A 23,639-nucleotide genomic window follows, 5' to 3' on the forward strand; every position below is an offset into this window, starting at 1 on the left:
AACATAAGTACGCCAGTTGATTAAGGGTCCCCCCACATCTAGCGTCTCGCGAACGTCGTCGCCTCTCCAACGCCCGCGCGGCGTCGACGCCGCGCTTCCGCAGCGCCGACGCGACGTTGCGGCGCCTCTCGAACGTCGACGTCGCAGTGACGTCCGCGCGGCGTCGACGCCGCGTTAGCGCCGCGCCTCCTCGACGTCAGTGGCAGTAAATCAAAAGTAGCTTATACGTTTGTTCGTATGCCTTAACCAATTTTTTGAAAAGTTATTTCTATAATGTAGGTGCATCAACTTGTTTACAGAGGGTCTGTGGCCTGTGTTGTATCAACTACGTTTGACATATTGCTTTCTCTTTATCGGAAAAACTGTCATTTCATAGAAATATTGTAAAAACACTAAACAGAGAATGTGTCGAAGAAACGAGAGCAAAAAGCAATATTTACGCGTCTAGCGACCGTCATGATGCACAAATTTAAGGTTTTTGATTAGTAGTTTACGTTTATTTGCCATAATTTGTTAGTTACTAAAAATACCGGGATTCCGATTACAAAATTGAATATCGGTTTCGAAATCTACCCCAAAAATCCCGAGATACTGGGATCCCGGTATTGGAAGCCCTAGCTGGACGTTGGTCGCCGCTGGCATCACGGCGGCGCTACGCGGGCGCGGCGTTGGCGCGGCGTCGACGCCGCGCGGACGCCACTGCGACGTCGACGTTCGAGAGGCGCCGCATCGTCGCGTCGGCGCTGCGGGAGCGCGGGCGTTGGAGAGGCGACGACGTTCGCGAGACGCTAGATGTGGGGGGACCCTAACATACAAGTCGTCGATCAACACGGAAGTCGTCGAGCAACTTTGTCGCCAGTGGGCACGCATCCTAAACGCTCAAATTATACCATTCAAGTGAGAGTTGGTTTTACTCGCATTCCTAGGGTTCTGTAGAAACATTTTATTATCTCGTGTATATAACAGAGACAGACATTTTGAGTAGGGATCAAACTTAAGTGTAATTGTGTATAGCGCTATCTATCGGTAAAACTTTAAGTTGCATGATGTAATTTTTGTACTTATGTTGGTTTTTCGGCATACAATCATAATTATATTATTTATTACGAGAACGGTTTTTTTCGTTTCTTTGAAAAAAAGTATCGTTAGTGCAACAATTTAAGTTAAAATGTAGGTACCTGTTTTTGAAGTGAGCAAGTGGTTAAAGGGTCGGCAACTCTCATGTAACACCTCCGGAATTGCAGTCATTCATTGACTATGATAACTGCTTACCATGAGGTGGGACATATGCTTGGTTGTCACCGTCGGTGGTATAAATAATCTGTACAGAAAAGGCCAATAATTTTACATCACCAGGGCATTATATTTATAAAACGTAATCTAAACAAAATGAGCAACCTAAGTATTTATAAATTGTTACTATTTGCTTTAAAAATGATTTCCCAACGTAACTGTAATATTGATTTACTCACTTCACGTTTATTTACAAGAAAGATTTCTTCGCCAACACATGGAATTTCTCCAATACGCATACGTCGAACTCGGGAGCGCATGCTTGCTACTCATGCTAGGCCACAAGCGTGGTTCCCATCTCGCTTTACCAGTCCGCAAGCGTGGTTAACATCCTACTATACCAATCCGCAAGCGCTGTTCACATCCTACTATAACAGAATAGGAGAAGAATTCCATCCCTGGGGCCGAGGGTATACTTGCGGGGACAGTCAACCGCGCCGCGCCACTGAAGCTAGAATGAACTGAATGTGAAATGGTGATAATACACTTAAGATATTTAAAAACTTTGTGAATAGACGTTACAATTATTGTATTAAAATGAAATTTATTTGTGTATTTACCTAACAAATGTAGGTATATGTAAATATATAATGTGTGAAAAAGTTGTATTTTGTATGTGATATTTTTGTTATTTTACTGTAAATAGATACCTACTAATTGTACCTATTTAGACTGATAGTTTGTAAATACTTAAATTATACCTATTCCATAAATTATGAACAACTGATTATTCATTTCAACCAATGCACCTTGCATCATCTAATGGGTCGGCAACGCGCATGTAAGACCCCTCGAGTTGTCATGACCCCCCCCCCGGGCCTTTACCATCCTGGGCTGGATCCGCGCTTGGTTACGGTGACCGCTTTCCCTGAGGCGGACCGTATGCCTTTGCCTGTTTGCCACCGATGTGGTATAAAATAACTTTAGTAACTTTTCCTTCTTACGGAACAGAGCTGACCAGCCAAGACATAAATAAACTTTTTTAACAAAAAATAAAACCGCCTTCAAAAATAAGCGCGTTACAAAACACGGAGAAACTAAAAAGCAAAAAATAATAAACCTTTGAATTCAGATTTCTTATCGTATTGCAATAATCTAAACATCCAAATTATAAACAAATCAATTATTTTTGCAGTCGGTACCAGACCTGTTCATCGCCTTGCTATTGCCTGTTTGCCCCACCCAACCATACGCAGGCTGGCACCGACTCCAAAAATAATTGATTTGTTTATAATTTGGATGTTTAGATTATTGCAATACGATAAGAAATCTGAATTCAAAGGTTTATTATTTTTTGCTTTTTAGTTTCTCCGTGTTTTGTAACGCGCTTATTTTTGAAGGCGGTTTTATTTTTTGTTAAAAAAGTTTATTTATTTGTTGATTTTTAGTGGTTCCTATTGATATTATATGTATCAGTCCGAATACATGTACACTAGTGAAAGAATTATCCTTTAACTCCTAACCATTGAGGAGTTGACCTTCCATCATCAGCTCAGCCACATAAAATTATTACCATCAGGCGTAAATACTGGTTTACCTTTGAAAAATACACTGAAAACATTACATGTGCCTATAACATTTGAAGAGTTCCCTCGATTTCTCCAGGATCCCATCATCAGACCCTGACTTGGTGCCAATGGGACCATCTCGGGGTTATACCCGTTCGATCAAAAAAAAAATTTTGAAAATCGGTCCACAATTCTCGGAGATATCGAGGAACATACATACAAAAAAAAAAAAAAAAAAAAAAAAAAAAAAAAAACATTCAGTCGAATTGAGAACCTCCTCCTTTTTTGAAGTCGGTTAAAAAGTCATATATTGAATAGGTTTTACTTGGTTTTACATTTGATCAAAATTTTTCAAAATTGCATTTAAGTATAAAGGGTTCCATAAAAAAATAACAGAACCCTTGTTAAGATTACGTCACTGCCACATCATTCAATTTTTTTGGCATCTAGAAACTTCAAAATTGACAGATAACCTCTTCATTGCTTCATTAGTGTCTGTGGAATGATGATGTAGCGCAGTGATTAAACAATAATAAAATATAAATAATATTCAATTAATTGAGCACGAAATTTGTCAAATAGTGACACGTATGTGGTGACATCATTTTAAGTTATCACCAATAGTGTATTTACATGTAATCGGCGTAAACTTAAGCATAAAAAGTGCATACAAACTCGATATCCTACATTTGTTTATCTTACCCAGAGCGCTGTATAAGAATAAGTAAAAATGACTGAATTTAGTGAGTTTTACTATGGAATACCATTCTTTACCCGATATTGGTTGTCTGCTACTGTAGTGCTCAGTATTTTTGCCAAATTCGGTTTCTTTAACCCGTTCAATTTGATTTTATTATGGACGCCGTTCTATACACAGTTCCAAGTAAGTAGCCACTGTTTTTTTTACAGTTTTATAGCATTTAGCTCTTTACGAATAAGGAAATATATGTTGAGTGTAACGTTAACAGTTAGTGTTGACTAACACAATACATGCAACATTCATATTTCCTAAATGTATGTACCTAGTCTCTTTATTTTCAAACTTGTAAGGATTGAAATATAAGCTTTAAGTATTATAGTTCGCCCTTGTACTGTCTGTCCTGTGTCATATTTATGTTTTGCAAAATAAAGAGTATACACCGTGTTTCACTTAACACTAAAAACCTGAAAACAGTTTGTTCAGAATCGAGAGTAGAATCGATTGAGCTATATCTTGATGGGGGTAATATTTTTATTTAAATTTGTATTATTAGTTATTTTTTAAGTGCCTATTCTATTGTACTCGTAAGACAACATTGTGTATATCGCATTGCTAGAGGTTGTTCACCTTTTTCAGTATTTAGGGGTATTAATACTGGCTGGTTACTTGGACCATTATTTTTTCTGCTACGAGTTTGACGTTGTTTGTCAGTTTAATCTTAATGTTTATCATAAGTCATAACAAATTGAACTCGTACTTTTAGTTACAACCTTGTCATTTTAAATATTGGGTTTAAATTTGCTTACTGCGATTACCTGTCCAATTTGAAGTTTACTGTGACAAATATTTAAAGTGTTTTACAGTGACATCTTAGCTGTCTATTGGTAAACCTTATGTCGTTGCAGTAACGTACACAAATAAATAGTTTTATGGTTTATGGTGGAAGTTAGCAATTATTTTATTGAGTGTAGAGCTAAAAATCAAGTAGAGCTGTACAAAAAATTAAAAATTCAATTAAAAAAAAAGTAACCATCAGATTAAAACATGAATACTCTAGATGCGTTTAAAAAAATAAAAATCAGTTGGGGTGTCTGAGGTTTTGAGTGTTACCGGAAACACGTTGTATACATACATTCATAGCTAGTTAAAAGAGATTTGTAGTCTACCAATTTAATAAATATTTTTAAGTTCAACTTAACGAGACGAGATTAATTACACTAAAACGAATAACTTTTATAAATTACAAAGAAACTTACATAATATATCTATAAAATATTTATTTTAGTCTATAAGTTGAAGGGTGGCACTGTCGTCAAAACCGTTTGGGGTGTGAAAACTCCGTCTACAGAAATTACGAGTGCAGTAAAGGTTGCATTTCGCAGTTGTATTTTTTTGTTTTTCGGTTTCGGCGGTTTTGAAGATGGATGTGACGGACGGGTTGTGAGATGTAAGAAGGAGCATCGGTGTCAACAACAGGGATGTCAAAAAGCGCCTACCTTAATTTATTTTTCGTTCAGTTGATGTCTTTTACAGCAATTTAACACATAGAATATATGTATGCTATAAGTCTGGTAGACATGACAATTAAAAGCCAAATCATTGATAAGTCGTGTGAGCAAAACATGGAAAAAAGTGCAGTTTGGCATGATTGGGCATTTACTTTAACACATAAGAAATTATCTACAGAATATATATTAGCCCTGTCATTTTTGCAATTTATTATTTTGTATTTTTTCAAAATTTATATGTATTTTGAATAAAGTCAGGGTTCGTTCCCAAAAGTTACGAACCACTGATGAAAAAAATTACGCATTCTTTTTCAGATATGGAGACCCCTAACAGCCCTCTTCTATTTCCCACCAAGCTTCCCGTTCCTCGTGAACTGCTACTTCCTGTACAGCTACTCGGAGCGCCTGGAGACGGGCATGTTCGCGGGCAAGCCGGCCGACTACTTCACCATGCTGGTGTTCAACTGGCTTGTGTGCGTTGTTATTGGGTTCTTGATTAATATGCCGGTGAGATTATGTTATTTTACTCAGATGCTATATAACCCACTAGGAAACTGGTCGTCATACAAGATAAAAGTTATAGATGATCGGTTTCTGGAGTGGTGTGCCATTTTTACTGACACTACTTACGTTGGTCTTTCCAAAATGAAAGAATTAACGTAAGAGAAAGTATCTTAATCACATGTTGTTTCAAAGTTTGAGTCAGCAACTTTCTCACAAGACACCTTATTCTGTGTGGAGTTCTCTCTCTTTTGGTCTTCCATTTTAGTTCAACATGTAAAACTAACTTAAAAATACTAATTAGTATAAAACTACTCTATTAAAACTAACATTACTATAAAACTAAATTCTATTCACAAAACTCGTTCCGGGCCCACTCAGATGCAAAGGTGCCCATCACACTCGATGCATTTCCACGCTGAATTGCGACAGACAGCCTTTGCATCAGAAAAGACCCGGAACGAGGGTCATGGCCCCTCTCTCTTTATTTACATGTACCGAGGTCTTTTGAATAAAGTAATTTTTTTTTAGTTCAACAGTGAGAGATAAATAATATATGCGACGGAGAGCATTTGGCCACTAGTCTAGACACCCTGATGCCTTGTGATAATATATATATAAGGTTGTTTTTATGAGAAGTTTATAGATGGAAAGCATCCCATTTGACATGAAACATAAGAAATTCTGGGAATTTAAACTAACCTATTTTTTTCTAGCTACTCATGATCCCGATGGTGATCTCAGTCCTCTATGTGTGGTGTCAGCTGAATAAGGATGTAATTGTCACCTTCTGGTTTGGGACGAGGTTCCGCGCCATGTATCTACCGTGGGTGCTGTTCGCGTTCAACCTTATTGTCAGCGGAGGGTGAGTAACTTCATTGATCGCAACTTCAATCGAAACCTAAGCCTCCGCCACACATAAAGCGTTTTGATAGCGTAGCGTTAGCGGAGCGCAATGAGAGCGGTGCGCCGGCAGAACGCTGGCGTTCCGCTCGCAATCCGCGCTCGTTAGTTCCAGCCGGCGTCCGCTGGGCGCAACGCCAGCGTTCGTCCGGCGCACCGCTATCGTTGCGCTCCGCTTACGCTATCAAAACGCGCATGTGTGGCCGCGCTTTTAGTAATAAATAATTTGACGACCGGTCTTGTCTTATCTAGCAGGTACGTGGGTAGTGACACTAGTGACTCTGCCTGCTAAGGCGGTGGTCCTGGGTTGGAATCGCGGGAAGGGCATTTATTTTTCTGATGAGCACAGATATTTTTTGTTCCGGAGTCATGAGTGTTTTCTATGTGTATAAGTATTTTTATATTATGTATATATCTTATACTATTAAACGAGCAATTCTTGTATATTTATTTATTTATTTATTTATTTATTTATATATACCGACGATCTCGGAAACCGCTCTAACGATTTCGCTGAAATTTGTTATGTGGGGGTTTTCGGGGGTGAAAAATCGATCTAGCGTAGCCTTAGATCCCGGAAAACGCGAATTTTCGAGTTTTCATGAGTTTTTCTTTCGCGTTTGTAAACGTAAAATATGGTCCTTAATTTCGCCGCGCGCGCATCGATTCCGCTTAGCTCAGTCGTACGAGGTCGGTCTAATGTACGCAGATAGATCGTAGGTGTCGGGGTTTCGAATCCCGGCCAGAAATTAAGTTTTTGTTTTTTGTCTTTTTTTTTTGTTTTTGTATTTATAAAAGTTTTTTTTTTATCTAAAGATGTGATATATTAAAATAGAACCGAGCGAAGCTCGGTCGCCCAGATATGTATATTATATCGTTATCTGAGTACCCACAACACAAGCCTTCTTGAGCATAGCGTGGGACTCGGTCAATTTGTGTAAGAATAAGACGTAGTCTTATCTCTTTGAAACCCAGTGGCGTAGCGAGGGGGGGGCCGGGGGGGCCATGGCCCCGGGCGGCACATGACAGGGGGCGGCAAAATCGGCAATTAAAAATTATAACATACATAGAGACAGAGTCGCACCATAAGTGTTCCTTTATACCTTTTTGTTACAGAACCTAATAAATAAAATTGTTAATTATGAGACCAACATTTTTCAAATCGCGCTGAGAAACGCGCCAATTCTCTGTTTTGTGCTGGCGCCGAATGCACCACGGCGGCTGCGAGGGACGCGGGGCGGGGCGCGAGCGGCCGCAGGCTGCCGAGCAGCCGCCGAGCTTCCACGAACTATAGGCGAATGTTCGAAAAACTATGGCGAAAGAGCTTAAGCGGCACCTTATCGTCATACTGTTAAGCCTTACTTTGTAATGAATGGAGTTTTACATTTTTGTACTTACGACAGATGAATACTTGAGTTGAGCAAACAAAATTCGTCATTTTGTTCCGAAGTTTCGATTTTAAAAACTGCAATTACTTCTTAGTGCTAAGTTTAATTATAATAGGAAAATATTACATTTGATTTGTGGATTGATATTCAATTCACTTATTGTCAATTGGGTAAGTGTCTATTTTAAGTATTTTTGAATTTGAATTGAATGTTGAATAGTTTTGTTCCAAGTTTGAAATATTTCTCGTATGTTATGTGCGTAAGTAAACAATAATACTTTAGCTTTGTGCTAAGGCCACCGAGTAATATTAGACGGTCAACCAAATTTTAGCACTAAAAAAACCGGCCAAGTGCGAGTCGGACTCGCCCACCGAGGGTTCCGTACAAACTTTCAAAAGTTGAATCATCAAATGTTATTCATATAACTCTACAAACTTGACTAAATCCCTCAAGACTCAATTCCCACATAAGTAATATTTGAATATACAATTTTATTGTTAGACAACGTCCAAAGAAAATCACAACTCGACTTCAATAGTTTACGACATGTAAGGACGCTCCTGAAGCGACCTCATTATATCAGGATAAATGCGATGTAGGAAATGAGCGTTCAACGTACAGCGATATCTTTCGGCAAATTAAGTACTTAAACTAATGTGTGCGAGCTAGTATGGAGGATGATTTTTATGGGATAATTGTTTATTGTGTGAACCGATTTTAACCATTTTTCCTCTCTTTGAAAGCAAAAACTTTCATTTTTATTCTGTAAAAAATACAGGTACAATAAACACCCGCAAGAGTGTTCAAATTGAAAATGTAAATCTGAAAGGATTTTTTATAAAGTAAAAAAAAGTTAATTATTTTTCAAAAACATTTTTTTTTCCACAACAAAAAAAATATGAAAAAAATAGTTTTGATATGTATAGTTTGAGTTTTTTCTAACGATACCCCACTTGCCCGAGTAAATTTGAAATTTATAGTTTTCCCCCTTTTATTTTGGCCATTTTCTGTAATTAATATTAATACATTTAAAAAAATATACTTTCAATTTGTAGAGATTAACGATGTTCATACTTGTAAGTAAGTATTGCATATTTCAAAGCGATAGCATAAGTAGTTCTCGAGATATTAAATAGTGTAACAGACAGACGGACAGAGTCGCACCATATAAGGGCCTTTTATTTGTACCTTTTTGGTAAGGAACCCTAGAAAGGCGCGAAATTTAAATTTTCTATGAGAATTTAACCTTCGCCCCTATATTTTCAATATTTTTTTGAAGTGTTAGAATATGGTTCGTCGATGATTCCGCCAACGCCAAGGTTTAGGAGGGCACGCGTTTCAAGAAATTAACTAGCCGCTGAGCCTTCTATTTTTAAATTTGCCGTTTTTTTAGTACCAAGATTTGGTTGACCGTCTTCTTTAGTAGGAACAAAAGACAAAAGCTATTGGTTTGGATTACCTCAAAAAGGAAAACCGGCCAATAGCGTGTCGGGTCACGCTCAGTGTAGGGTTCCGTAGTTTTCCGTATTTTTCTCAAAAACTACTGAACCTATCAAGTTCAAAACAATTTTCCTAGAAAGTCCTTATAAAGTTCTACTTTCGTGATTTTTTTCATATTTTTTAAACATATGGTTCAAAAGTTAGAGGCCCCCCCTAGAAAGTCCTTATAAAGTTCTACTTTTGTGATTTTTTTCATATTTTTTAAACATATGGTTCAAAAGTTAGAGGGACGCACTTTTTTTTCTTTAGAAGCGATTATTTCCGAAAATATTAATATTATCAAAAAACGATCTTAGTAAACCCTTATTATTTTTTAAATACCTATCCAACAATATATCACACGTTGGGGTTGGAATTAAAAAAAATATCAGCCCCCAATTTACATGTAGGGGGGGTACCCTAATAAAACATTTTTTTCCATTTTTTATTTTTGCACTTTGTTGGCGTGATTGATATACATATTGGTACCAAATTTCAGCTTTCTAGTGCTAACGGATACTGAGATTATCCGCGGACGGACGGACGGACAGACGGACATGGCGAAACTACATATAAGGGTTCCTAGTTGACTACGGAACCCTAAAAACGGATCCCTATAGGATCACTCGTGCGTCTGTCTGTCCGTCTGTCACAGCCAATTTTCTCCAAAACTACTGAACCGATTAACTTGAAATTTGGCACACATATGATGTCCTGTGACCCAAAGACGGACAAGCAATTTAAATTAAGAAAATTTAATTGTAGGGGTCACTTTTGGTTGGTAAAAATGAAAATTAAAAATTAAAGTTTTTTAAACTCTATTGTGTTACATATAAAATGAAAGAGCTTTTTATAAGTATTTTAAAAATATTTTCTCAAATAATTATAAGTCAAGTAATTTAAGAAAATAGGTAAAAAATTCACAGAAAAAATACACGAAATAAGCCTTCAATCTATGGATTACACAGGAAAGCCTATTATAAATCTACAGTCAAGCGTAAGTCGGACTTAAAAGAAAGAAAACTCAAATTTCACTCTCTGCCGCTGAAAGGAGTTACCAAATCTCTTGAAATCTACCTAAATTAATTTCTGTTTCATTTTTTTTAGAAATTGTTCAGAATATCGATTATTCTCAAAAATGATTTAAGTGCCTTCAAAAAACGAGGCGCTTAAGCCCTTCTTGTGGTGTACGGAGCCCTTACAACGGTAGCACAACTCGCACTTATAATGACCAAATAATCTAGATATGTTGATCATAAGAGGGGCGGCATATCGGCAAAATTGGTGATCGGCCCCGGGCGGCAATCACAGACGCTACGCGGCTGTTGAAACCAATACGTGATGGAACTCGTGGTAATTTTATTTCTTTGCAGTGGGATCGCGGAGTTCATCGGTATCCTGGTGGGCCACCTGGCCTTCTTCCTACTCTTCAAGTATCCCCAGGAGTTCGGCGGCCCCACGCTACTCTCGCCACCAGCTATTGTGTGAGTATATACTTGACCACTAGACCGCCTTATAAGTTGCGCTATATACGGGTGAAGTCACATCTATCAGCATCCAGCCGCATTTTATATATGAGAAATCATTCGTCAGTATGAAGACGCTTACGCATCGGAAACCTGCAAGCATGCGTATACGCATTTTTAACCGACTTCAAAAAAAGGAGGAGGTTCTCAATTCGACTGAATGTTTTTTTTTTTTTGTATGTATGTTACCTCATATCTCCGAGAATCGTGAACCGATTTTCAAAATTTTTTTTTTAATCGAACGGGTATAACCCCGAGATGGTCCCATTGGCACCAAGTCAGGGTCTGATGATGGGATCCTGGAGAAATCGAGGGAACTCTTCAAAAGTTATAGGCACTTGTAATGCTTTTAGTGTATTTTTTTTTCAAAGGCACACCAGTATTTACGCCTGATGGTAATAATTTTATATAGCTGAGCTGATGATGGAAGGTCAACTCCTCAATGGTTAGGATTTAAAGGATAATTCTTTCACTACTGTACGCATATTCGGACTGATAGGTACTTATAATATCAATAGGAACCACTAAAAATCAACAAATAAATAAACTTTTTAACAAAAAAAAAATCAGTTGAATTGAGAACCTCCTCCTTTTTTGAAGTCGGTTAAAAAATAAAACCGCCTTCAAAGAAATCTGAATTCAAAGGTTCATTATTTTTTGCTTTTTAGTTTCTCCGTGTTTTGTAACGCGCTTGTTTTTGAAGGCAGTTTTATTTTTTATACTAACGAGCGATGAGTCTTTTAGGTAGTTTGTAAAAGGGGGTATTTTTAATACTTTATATATTTTTTCAGGCGCAAATGGTTCCCAAACTCCCGAACAACAGTGACCGGTTTCGGGCGCCCCGAGCCAGCCCGCAGCCCCGTCCAGGGGCAACGCAACTGGGGTACCGGCTACACGCTTGGAGGCAACTGAGGCTGATTGGCCGTTCACCCTTGAAGTCTAACGCTATTGGTCGGTTTAAATCGCCTGGGTGTCTCTGATTGGTGGTTTATGCTTGCCGGTCTGACAGTATTGGTCTGTTTATACTTATACCGACTGGTTTTCCTCTGATTGGTCGTTTATTTAAGTTGGTTTAATGTTATTGGGCGATTTAAACGGATTGGATATGTAAGTAAAGAATACCTACTATGAAGCGTAGAGTAAAAGAGTCGGACCAACCGAGTTAGCAGCGATTTTGATAACAAAACCTATGCCAGTATTTTTTTTATGTCAAACTTATATTATGACGTTTATAATAACACTTGTATATTATTTGCTACCAATGTCGCTGCCGATGTAGTTTGGTTGCTTTACAGTTAGAGCTCCCTACTTTACAACTTTATTTTATTTATTTATTTAATCTTTATTGTACACAAAGAAAAACTTATATCCAGGTCTCTTTAAAGCAAGAGTAAATAGGTATCTCATAGGTAAGCGTGATCCACCGTAGACCGCATCATCACTTACCATCAGGTGTGATCGTGGTCAAACGTCTACCTATTCATACTAAAAAAAAAAAAAGTACAAAAGGCGGACTTAATGCCAGACAGCATTCTCTACCAGTCAACCTTTAGGCAAAGCAGAGATATTACTTCGGCTATAAGCGCTATTTTGCTCTACTTATACACATCGTGGTATACTAACATTCTTTAGTCTTAGTTATTTTAACTAAAACATTTTTTATCCTTTGTTTTTACTACAACGACCAATGCTGTGACTAATTTATTATTAAGTTTGAAATGAATTTGTTTTGTGCAAACAGTCAGTTTTTAATTATTTACGCATTTTCACTGACCCTGCTTCACAGAACACCCCACTAGAAGCCAAATGCAAGCGATATTGTTCGAGACGCAAATCACCAATCCTTGCGGGGTGAGGCGGGCGCGCACGGTGCTGCCATTGGTCGTTTCAAATAATGGCGCGCCTTTATGATTAGCAGTAGGGATGGGAATGGGACATGTCTATTATAGACAATGGTACCGGTACCAGTACTGTGGTGAATTTGTTTTGCAACAAATTATAATATTATAATTAAATTATAATAAGGCCTAGTTACCCTTCGGGTTGGAAGGTCAGATGGCAGTCGCTTTCATAAAACTAGTGCCTACGCCAAATCTTGGTAGTAGTTTCCAAAGCGGACCCCAGGCTCCCATGAGCCGTGGCGAATGCCGATGCCGGGATAACGCAAGGAGGATGATAATTGTGATAGCATCTCAATAAAAATCATTCTAGTAACTAATAACTAAACTGTGCATTTTTACTTACGTTTACTAAGTTAAATAACCAACTAAATATTCTAAACTAATCAATGAACTAAATACCACTACAGACTCTACAGATTCTAGATAATTATTCACTATTACAAATCTGCTTTCTTTTATATTTCATAAAATGGTAGCACATGGTACGAACGGCAGTACGAAGTTCCCGCAACAGACATAAACTAACATGGCCCCATGCCTAGTCGTTTACGTGAAAGGGATAGCATATCACATTGTTAACTCGGTAAAGAGGGATGGACGCGCCTCGGCGCCGCTCAGCACAACCATATTGACCAGTATAAATGAACTCCGCGGACAATAAACAATATTCAACAAAATAATTAATTTGACTTAACTGTGGAATGTTGTTCCATCTTTTTTACATGTAGAAGTGTTAGAAGATTTGCCACACCACTTTATGCTGTAAGAGACCATTGTTTGCAACCAAAATTGATTATTTAAGATTTTTTCCCGAGCGGACACGGACACTGTTAGCGGGTCGTATACTTGGGCGCTACTGATCGGTGTCGCACGCGTTCAAACTTTTATAAACCTGATTTGTCGTATGCTTGGTGACCGCGAGTCGCCCTGTAAGGGCCATCTTGTTGTATTGATCTGTGCCCTGCTTTGTACCTTTTAAGGGACTGACAATTTTCAGTATATCAGTGTATTGCATTTTTAAATACAGTCACAACTACATCGTATGTTTTAACCGCGACAAAGCAGGATAAGGGAAGAAAAAATGCCCTTTAATGATTAGACGTTGTTTTTTTTTTCTATAGTTACTTACACTTAGTAGTACGATTGTGCAAAGTTTTGTTGAAAAATTCCCAGTGTTCTTCCAGGTTATAAGTACTATTTAGTTAACCAAAATGAAAAAAAGATTGTATGATAAAGTTAAATAATTTTAGAGAATAGTCATATTTCATGAATTTGGTTTTTTTGTTCTGCTGGCCGAACCACTGGGAACTTTTCAACAAAACTTTGCACAATCGTACTACTAAGTGTAAGTAACTATAGAAAAAAAAACCAGCTCCTAATCATAAAGAGCACTTTTTGTTCTCTTATCCTGCTACGGCCTTTGTATCAATAGTACATTCCTCATCACATTTTCAATCGAATTTTAATTTAAATAGGAATTTGTAAATACAATATCGTATATATACTTACATCAAGTACAAGTGTATATATATGTTACATTTTATTTATACAGAGTCATGTAACTTTAATAAAGAATTTAAACATTATGTATGGCTTCTTTAATGTGAACTCCCAGTTGCATTTTAGAAATTATAAAGTGGTAACACTATCTAAGAAAACGGGACGACACTACAATGTTGCCACTTTTTAATTTCTGCTATATTGTTCTCTGAGTTTAACCCTATACCCAAAATGTCTATCTATAGTATGTACAGTCACACCTCGGACACTGGCGATCAAATATATGAAAGAGGCGCGTTCCTAGCACACAGTCTAAGCTCGTATACGTGAACGTGTACTATGCTTGTATGAGTGAAATATGAGAGGTTGACTGTTCGCGTTTTTGACAGGCGGTAACTGTGAGGTAACCGAGAGGGGGTAGGCGGCACTTACAGCCACTATAGTATTCTTTATTATACTGTGGTAGTGGCACCATAGTTCTAAATCTTAATCTAGCTAGGTTTTCTTATCTAATATTGGTTTAGCGAGGTTCGAAATAAGGTAGGGATTATCCAACTTGTGCTTTATAACTAATTGCTTGTAACTAAGTGCTGTATAAAATAAAAAGCATAATTGTATTAACAAATATATTGACTAATTAACTATGATACAAGACTCAATGGTGCGGCTTTTCCTCCTGCTTGCCGTACTGTTTCTCCCACATGGCGATAAACTCCTTCTTGCGCTGCTCGCGCCGCTTGAAGTACTCCGGGTACTGCGCCTTCTCGAGCGGGTGCCAGTAATCCAGGACCCAGTCCGGGGGCTCCACTTCACGCTCGTAGGCCACGCCGCCGGGACTCTCGGCGACTAGAAGAAAAATCAATGTTGATTTGATATTTCTAGCTTTAAAAAACTCCATTGTGATAACTGTCAACATGATCACTAGATACATGCTATATAAGTTTTTCATAACTGCTTCACTCCTTATCCAATCCAATAAAAAAAAACTAACAACAGGTCCCATAGTCAAACGGAATTTCTGTAAGCCGCAGAAATATAGTCTGTCTCTGTCTTGCCAATACGCAAGAGCGATAGAGATAGATAGCTATGAAAGAGATTATCATGAGCATTTGTGCATTTGGCTATGCACACAGAACCGCTGAGTTGTATGTTGTAATTTATGGAAATACACAGTTAAATATTTTTTTTTACATGGAAAATGTTACAAACAATGAAAAGTGTTACATTATATATTAGATAAAGTAAAAAAAAACTTAAACAAAGAGGACTTCACAGTAGCTTGTATTTTAAGCTGCTCTGCTAATCTTGTATTTTGCCATAATCATTATTATTATTATTGTCAGCTGTTGGCATTATTTGCTACTAAGGCAATGATGGCAAAGAACTATGCAATTGCTATTGTTCATATAATTATCATTCATTTATTATGAATTAGAGATGGGCCGAATATTCGGTAAATATTCGGTATTCGGCATATTCGGCAAGTTTTTCAATGTTCGTATTCGGCCGAATAATTCGGTTGCATTGCCAAATATTTACCGAATAAAAAAAGTAAATAACTAATGAAGATCTTACGTATTCCATTGGATAATAAGCTCCTATTTTAGTAGCTTTCTAAGGAACTACTAAAAAGAGATAATTATGCGTCAAAATATAAATACAATTGTTTTGTAAAAAAGTTAAAAAACCGTAGCTTAAGAGTTGAGAAGAGTTCAGAGTTGTTTGAACTAAGTTTTACTTATCCACTAAATCATAAGAACATAGTTGTAGTAACATATGTAACCATTATCAATCATTTAATAGTTTTAATCTCCACCTCCGCTTTAAAAATATGGCGTAACCGAATATTCGGCCGAATGTTCGGTTCGGTAAGAGCTGAACCGAATGTTCGGCCGAGTATTCGTATTCGGCAAAGTCCATATTCGGCCCATCTCTATTATGAATGCTATATAACATTTTTTTTTACTTGGTGCTTATGAAAGGTATGATACTTACACTTCTTAGGAATAGGATGCTGCTGCAGGAAGAGCTCCTCCTCGCCCTCCTTCAGGAGCTGCACCGCCTTGCGCATGTCCTGGATCTTGGCGTTCTTGTTGAACCGATCGCGCAGCAGGACGGCTTGATAGCGGTACACATCGCTGCAACATGATAGTAAGAAGTTAAAGTTTTGTTTGAGGATTATTGTCGATCAGCTAACTAATTGTCCTAAACTTTACTTTGAAGATGCCAGTGACTAAAATAGTTTACGTTAATATCAGATTTTACTGTTTCTAGAGTTATCTACATTGCATTTACAATAATAAGTTGACATCTTGTATTTACAATTGAAATATCTATAATATTTTGATGGTTTTAAATACATATATTAGACGAATTGGTTGAAATGTCAGTTTAAAAGTAACATACAAACTTAGGAAACTAAATCTATGAACTTAATACGACTGCTAAAATCTATCCTACGAATGAAGGTAAAACAAAAATAAATAAAGACCAAGAAATGGTTAAAATAAACACCTCGTATCGATAAAGAGCTCAACAAAAAGCAAAATTATAGTCTTGAAAAAGTTGATTTTCAGTTATCTTACAAAATAAACCTGTAAATCAATGAAAAAATAGGTTATAGTGTCGACAACAAATTACGTAACCCTATGCATGTAAGGTCACCAAAGTATTTTTGGTATTCGTAATAACTTACCGTCTATCATAAAACGCTTCGACATTACGCAGAGCCCTTTTGTAAAGGCTGCAAACTCTTTGAGAGTGGGTTCTAATTCCGAGAGGCAGTGCGCCTGCCATCTTTGTTTTTGCACTGAATTCTGACGTTTATCTGACATTGACATTTCTGTGACAATTTCGATTTTCGTTCGGAAATACAATTTATTGGTTCTTGCACACGGCACATGCAAATTGCGGATTAAGTAAAACCGTGAGTTTTTTGTGCAAGCTCCACCAAAAAATAGATTTCCAGAGTTTTAGGTACATACATACTAGCTTTTGCCCGCGGATTCGCTCGCTCGCTTAGACTGTGTGCTAGGAACGCGGCTCTTTCATATATTTGATTGCCAGTATCCGAGGTGTGGCTACATGGTAGGTGGTACTCAGCGCCGGCCCGCGCACTCGATCAGGGTAGAGCGAGATATAGTTTTGGCGCCCCCTTGTTTAACCTTTTTTGGGGGGGTTCAATGCCAAAATGCTCATAGATTCGCTGTGTCCATCTAAAATGCCACAACCATTTGACTAGGTAATTAAAATATCTGACATGATAGTTTATCGATAGAAATTGTAAGCGCGAGCGAAGCGAGCGCGAAAATTTTTCCTATTATTTATGAGGGGGGCTTGATTCTATAAAAGCCCCTGTGTTTCATAGGACAAACGTACGCGAGGTTAATGCTTTCCTGTGCGGCGTGTTCATTGAGGAGTTCACTAGAACAAGAACTGCGATGAAAACCAACTGAAACTGTAAGAAACCAATAACTGATAACAGTCTGATTTGAGCTTTAGTTCAGGGCCAAGGCAAAACATGGGAGAGAAAAGCAAATTGCAGTAATGGCCAACTTGGACAGACATTGAGAAGTCGAGAAGTTCGACTCTAATTGCAGAAGAGCAAAGCTTGGAATTAAATAGGTTAATTATGCTCTCATGTTATTCGGCCTTTGGCATATTCTGGAGTATTTAGGTTTGGGTTATTAGAAGTGCGTTTATCATCACGCTTACGCTCCTTTGACTCATACAAAATTTCGGCTCTGTGAGACGTTTTGCGCCTTTGGCTTTAAAAGGAACTCCGCTTTGAATTGCGGATAAACACTGAGCGTTTGGATAGCGACGTAACATTGTCTTTGTCGTTCGGCCTCACAACAATGTGGTTCATCAAGAGCTATAAACATATTTCGCAGCGCCCTAGCAACAGTAGCAACAGCTCCCACCTTATGAATGTTGTGCATGGTGGCATTGTGGTGCAACTTCTCAGATAATCTGAATCACAATCACAAATCTAGATTTTCAATAGTTTAATAAAATTCATTTCCGGCTCCTCTCGCCTTTTTGGGCTATGTGTGCGCCCACGCAATGACGATTTTGGCGCCCCCTTACCATTCGGCGCCTAGAGCGGCCGCTCCACTCGCTCTACCCTTAATCCGGCCCTGGTGGTACTTATAATAAGCTAATAAGTACCTAATAAGAAACATTTTGAATATTTGAGTAATGTTCTTAAAAATAAGAAAAATTGTTAGTGATTCATTCGATTTCAGATTTTTTTTTCATAACATAACTCATAGGAATACACGTTCGGTAGTACGATAGCCAAGTTCATTATTAGGCACTGGTCCCACCGCCGGCTACAAACTATAAGCGAGTGAAACTATAAACTACAAACTAGTGGGCGAGCGGTAGTATAGTTTTACTAGTTTAGACGCTGAGCTATAAGCGAGTGTTTGCGTGCGACGGGCGATTACTCGCTCCACTAGCTCAGCCCAGCATAAAGGTAAAAAACTTAAGAGGGCCCTATTCGCCAATGACCTATACAGGGTGGAAATAGATTTTAGGTCAGTGAGTGCAGCCACCAGATTCCGTACTGCTAAGCGAAAATAGTCTTAGAAGATACGTGCACTCGCATCCACCTCATAAGGTAAAATGATCGGTCTGATCGCGAAGCAGGCACCGGCGAGTACCGCTGAGCTAGTTTTATAGTCGATAGCTTTTATCGCGGCGGTCAACTAGTAAACAGTGGTCCCACCGCCAACTATCAGCGAGCTCGGCTATCAACTAGTAAAATTATGTACTAGAAACAGTTGACAATCAGCGGGCGGCTAGTAAACATTGTATGGAATTATCGCTTACTCGCCGGGCGGTGGGAGAGTGTCTTCGCCGGCGGTGTGAACAAGCCAGCTATGAACTATAAATATATATCTCTCTCTTTTATTTACACGAAAGCGATTATCTTTTGTTCGTTTCTTGACCTAGAAAATAGCCGACAGTTCATAGCTTACTCGCTCGCGGTGGGACCAGTGCCTTAGGTAAGTACATATCCTATACAAACTTTTTGTCTACCCTTGATGTGCCTCATTGTTCTGAGCTAAAACCTAGGCAAAAATAAGTTATAAGTTTGACGTGTCTGTCTGTCTGTGCGTGTGTGTGCGTGTGTCTGTATGTCTGTGTGTGGCATCGTAGCTCCCAAACGGATGAACCAATTTAGAATTCGTTTTTTTGTTTGATGGAAAATCAGTCCGTCCACTATGTCAAATTTATTATATAATTTATTAAATTATTACAAAATTAGAATTCTTATTGATTTTTACGGTTTATGCCTCATAAAACTTGGCGGATTTTACACATTCATGTTTTCAGAATGATTACAAAATTCGCGAATTATGACTGAAGTGACTAGTCACAGAACAATAGAATGAAGATTTTGCAACATGCATTTTCCAATTTCGTGATGCAAGGTTCATACGGCACCTTTGAATATTGAATACCTACTCTTAAATTACATAAACCTTACTGTATGGAAATAAGGTATACAAAGAGCTAGTTAAGTTTCGGTCATTAGAATAATAGGTAGAATTTTAGTCTTTTGTGTCAAATATACAGACTCGCGGCTGGTTTTTCAAACTGTTTAAAAAAAAACTTACGAGATGGTTCTTGACTTTTTTAGGTGCAACTTAAAAGTAGTCGAGCTTCTGAATCCATCAACATTTTTTTTTAAATTAGATGTAAGTAAATATAGTAAAATAAACGTTAGGTACCCGTATTAGTTTGATTAACCCATTTTACATTATCATCATCATCCTCCTTCCGTTATCCCAGCATCTCTCAGCGGCTCATGGGAGCCCGGGGGACCCCTTTGGCAATCCCAAGATTTTACATCAATTTATTTTTATTGTTTATTATATTGTATTTATATAATATATATTGAAAATTCATCTGAACTCTGAAACACAAACACCTCTACAACCATAGAGGAATAAGTAACGGAAGAGTTGTAACTCCATACATCAGTAAATGCGGGTTATTTGTATAGGCATAGTTAAGTGGCATCTAGCGACAATCACGCGTCAAATATCGTAAATTATCAGTACTGCTACTTGTCAATAGATGTCACGACGAACGAAAAGCCTAATGCTCACCAAATTTTAGCTAATATTACAATAGTACTAATCAGTATTCTGTTTTCAATTCCTTCTGCTTGTAATATAAGTTGTAAACTGTAAACTGTTCTAATATAACATTTTTGGCAGACGAGACACAGTTGCCACCTAGTATCGAGTAGTGGTACTGATAATTCACGCTATTTGACGCGTGATGATTCTGTCTACAACAGACTTGGGTCCTGAACAAGTTAAGAAGTCTAATTTCGAACGTTTTGTCCTAAAAACTCTACTTTTAAAGCAGATGACTCATCTTAACCCGCACCATACTAGCCGATACTTAGACACAAAGATCGCGAATCTGCACATCTGTGACAAGGCCGGCGGTTGCATGCGAAAATCATTGCCAGACGCAACACAACACAATGATCGACCCTAACATATCATTTATTCGCAACATGCGATGCATACTCCATGCATACTCCTAAGTTCGTTTTCATATTATTCGATCCGATATCGGAAGGATTTCTATGAAAAAAAAGCCAAGATGGCGACTGTATGGGATATCGGTCCGGCATCCGATATCGGATCGGATAATGTGAAAACACACTAATAGTGCAGTCAGCCAATTGAATCCTAGGCCCACTAGGCCACTAAAACCCTGTCGTATTGACACTGCGCTTTATTTGCTTTAGAAGTCAGTTTGACTTTTACTGTAAAAAGGTTCTACAGTGGCCTAGGATTCAGATTGGTTGTACCTATGTATTCAAACTTTCAGCGATTTAGTTCATACCAGTGGTGGATAAAGTTCGGCCCGCGAAAGCATTTCATCCAGCCCGCTATAGTCCAGTAAAATTACATTTTTGGTGTAAATCTGGCCCGCCCCTAAAATTTCTTCAAATTTTGGCCACCAATGAAAAAAGTTTGCTCACCCCTGGTTTATTGTAACAGTGACAAGTAAAAAAGTAACGGTCTCTTTGATACCTTTTTGGTACAGAACCCAAAAAAAAACTACACGCACGTATTTGGAAATAGGTAAATGTCATACGTATGACTTTAATGACATATACAAATGTGGTCCTTCGAACCGGACATGAACCAGTGACCTTTGACATTTCAAGCATGCTGCAAAGAATTATAAAAGTTTAAGTTCTCAGAAGGTCTATGTGAAAATCAAGATTTTCATGCAGCTGTGAATGAGAGATAAGTAGGGCTTGCAATATCGGACGATTTTCAATTCCGGAACTGGTTTTCGAGATTGGACTTCAATTCCGGAATTCCGGAACTAGTTCCGGAATTGAACAATTTTTTTTTGTTTGGTTTTCTGGTGGATTTCTGATGAAATAATACAATTTTAAATTGAAATTTATTATTAATCGACGTTTAAGATAATAACTCCGTACCTGAAAGGCATATAACTGCAATTTTCACTTTAGTAATTTTACAGGAGAGTCCATTTTGTGTCAAAATCGGTCTTGCTAAGTATTTCGAACAACAGCAAACGATACAAACGAGGTTTTAGTGCCAGTTTTGTGATAGTAGTTAACATTAAAGTAAATATATTTAGCATTATTATTTAATAGTATTTGACACATCATTCAGTAATAAAAACTACATATTTTAGACAAAAACTAAATAAAACTACCCCAAATACAGTGTTTTCCTTCTGCACTTATTTCATATTTGAGGATTTACAGCAATATGGACGAGGACAACATTATTGTTTTATCAATTAATCTAATAAAAACAAGGGTTTTAAATGCATATGCATCGATTGTCCACCGAAATAATGTAAAAGTAATAATTTACAACAATGGCACAACGTCTTATTTACATAAATGTAATAAAATAAATATTGAATTACCTGTATCAGACTCGAGGCCCAAAAGTCAGATTTCCTGATTTATACCTAGGTACATGTACAATTGTACATGTACACCTTGAATTTTTGTAAAAAATAAAGCATACTTTTCATATCCACCATTTTCCATAAATTGCAGTAAAGTCCACCAGTTTAGTAAAAATATGCACACGTCTTTGTGAAAAGTGTATAAGTAACTACGACGTTATGCTTGTGAATGAATGTAATACCAAATACTACGATTTGCATCTGAATTTAAGTTCGCAAAACCAGAAAGTGATAATGGTTAATATTAGCGGGTTAAAATTTAAAATTACACTATCTCGCTCTAACTAGCCCCTTTGGCCATAAAATAGGGTACTACCTGAGTCCGAGCAGTGTCTAAATTATGAATTTACATATTTCTTATATATTCTGTGGTAGTTTTGTAAAATAACCAGGCTGATATTACACGTTTTCATCTAAAAATATATATATTTTCAATTCCGGAATTTTCGAGATTATGTGTTTCAATTCCGGAACTGTAATATCGGAAAAATTGTCCGAAATTCCGGAATTTCGAGATTCCGGAATTCCGGAATGCAAGCCCTATTGACCAAAAAGTTGACACCTTTCTTATTGCTATAATTATCGCCCGTGACTTCGATAGCTGATTATTGATTAATTTAACACTACACAGAACGAGACTTTAAAAATCAAAAGCCCATAAACGAGGTCGGAGAAAGTTGACGCGATGCTACTGCCACAAGATGACTGGAGTGTTGACCAATCAGAACCGGTCTTGACCGCGCCATTTTAAAATTTGAAATTGGAACACCCCAATCGAGCGCTGAAAGGTTTTTATTGTGCTGCGATCATATGAGAGAAGAATTGTGAAAATTTGTACTGAAATTGGTTTGTTGCGTTCACTCAAGAATAAAGTACCTAGAGCTAGTAGTGGGAACTCTATGCCAGTGTTTCGCTGACACTCGGTGCGGTAGGGTCTACGACTACCACACCATAGATCAACTTTTTAAATTTAAGTTTTTTTAAACTTTCGTGCCAGTGTGCCAGACTTTGTGATAACTTTATTTGTAAACATTAGAATTATTTGCCATTGCAGCAAGTTGGAAGTGTGATAGTTTGTGGGAAGCCTTTGGAATTTATCAGGTAAGTTTCACATTTTCTTTATTTTTAAGTTTTAAACGCTTTCTGAAAAGTAGGGTAAAGCACATATTTAGCGGCACCTGAAATGTAGGACCTAAATTAGTACATTCCGCCCACGAAAAATTCCGAAATACAGCGGACTAAATTTTTTTGGGTAATTTTTTATTCGCGATGAATAAATTATTGCAAATTATGAATATTAGTAAAATTACAAAAAATAAGAAAGAATCACTAGAACGCGAGAGTTGTTAAATGATCTAATTTATTAGGCATGATATGATCTCCTTTGACATCTTGTTGGTGAAATATTTATTAGTTTTGCCACAACACAAGTGATTGAGA

At 37.6% G+C, this 23,639-nt stretch overlaps 3 protein-coding genes across 3 annotated transcripts in view; 2 read left to right on the plus strand and 1 right to left on the minus strand.

Annotated features, from left to right (window-relative positions):
- The first annotated feature begins 3,291 nt into the window (after window positions 1-3,291).
- On the plus strand, window positions 3,292-12,239 carry LOC125237879 (derlin-1-like). Its single transcript, XM_048145110.1, has 5 exons — window positions 3,292-3,684; window positions 5,325-5,516; window positions 6,227-6,375; window positions 10,654-10,764; window positions 11,598-12,239. The coding sequence occupies exons 1-5, from the start codon at window positions 3,532-3,534 to the stop codon at window positions 11,716-11,718; spliced, it is 726 nt and encodes a 241-aa protein (XP_048001067.1). The 5' UTR covers window positions 3,292-3,531; the 3' UTR covers window positions 11,719-12,239.
- Window positions 12,240-14,819: 2,580 nt separating this feature from the next.
- LOC125237880 (NADH dehydrogenase [ubiquinone] 1 beta subcomplex subunit 9) lies at window positions 14,820-17,047 on the minus strand. The gene is made up of 3 exons (XM_048145112.1): window positions 16,903-17,047; window positions 16,203-16,345; window positions 14,820-15,053 (listed from the first exon to the last, which is right to left on the minus strand). Exons 1-3 carry the CDS (start codon window positions 17,001-17,003, stop codon window positions 14,863-14,865), a joined length of 435 nt encoding a protein of 144 aa, XP_048001069.1. The 5' UTR covers window positions 17,004-17,047; the 3' UTR covers window positions 14,820-14,862.
- A 6,045-nt stretch (window positions 17,048-23,092) lies between these two features.
- LOC125237933 (clavesin-2-like) overlaps window positions 23,093-23,639 on the plus strand; it is a 30,840-nt gene continuing 30,293 nt past the window's right edge. Inside the window, exon 1 of the mRNA XM_048145176.1 lies at window positions 23,093-23,300. The gene's annotated coding sequence lies outside the window, so the exon portion shown is untranslated. The remainder of the gene's footprint in view (window positions 23,301-23,639) is intronic.

Source organism: Leguminivora glycinivorella, chromosome 22, assembly GCF_023078275.1.
Source record: "Leguminivora glycinivorella isolate SPB_JAAS2020 chromosome 22, LegGlyc_1.1, whole genome shotgun sequence".
Classification (NCBI taxonomy): Eukaryota; Metazoa; Arthropoda; class Insecta; order Lepidoptera; family Tortricidae; genus Leguminivora; species Leguminivora glycinivorella.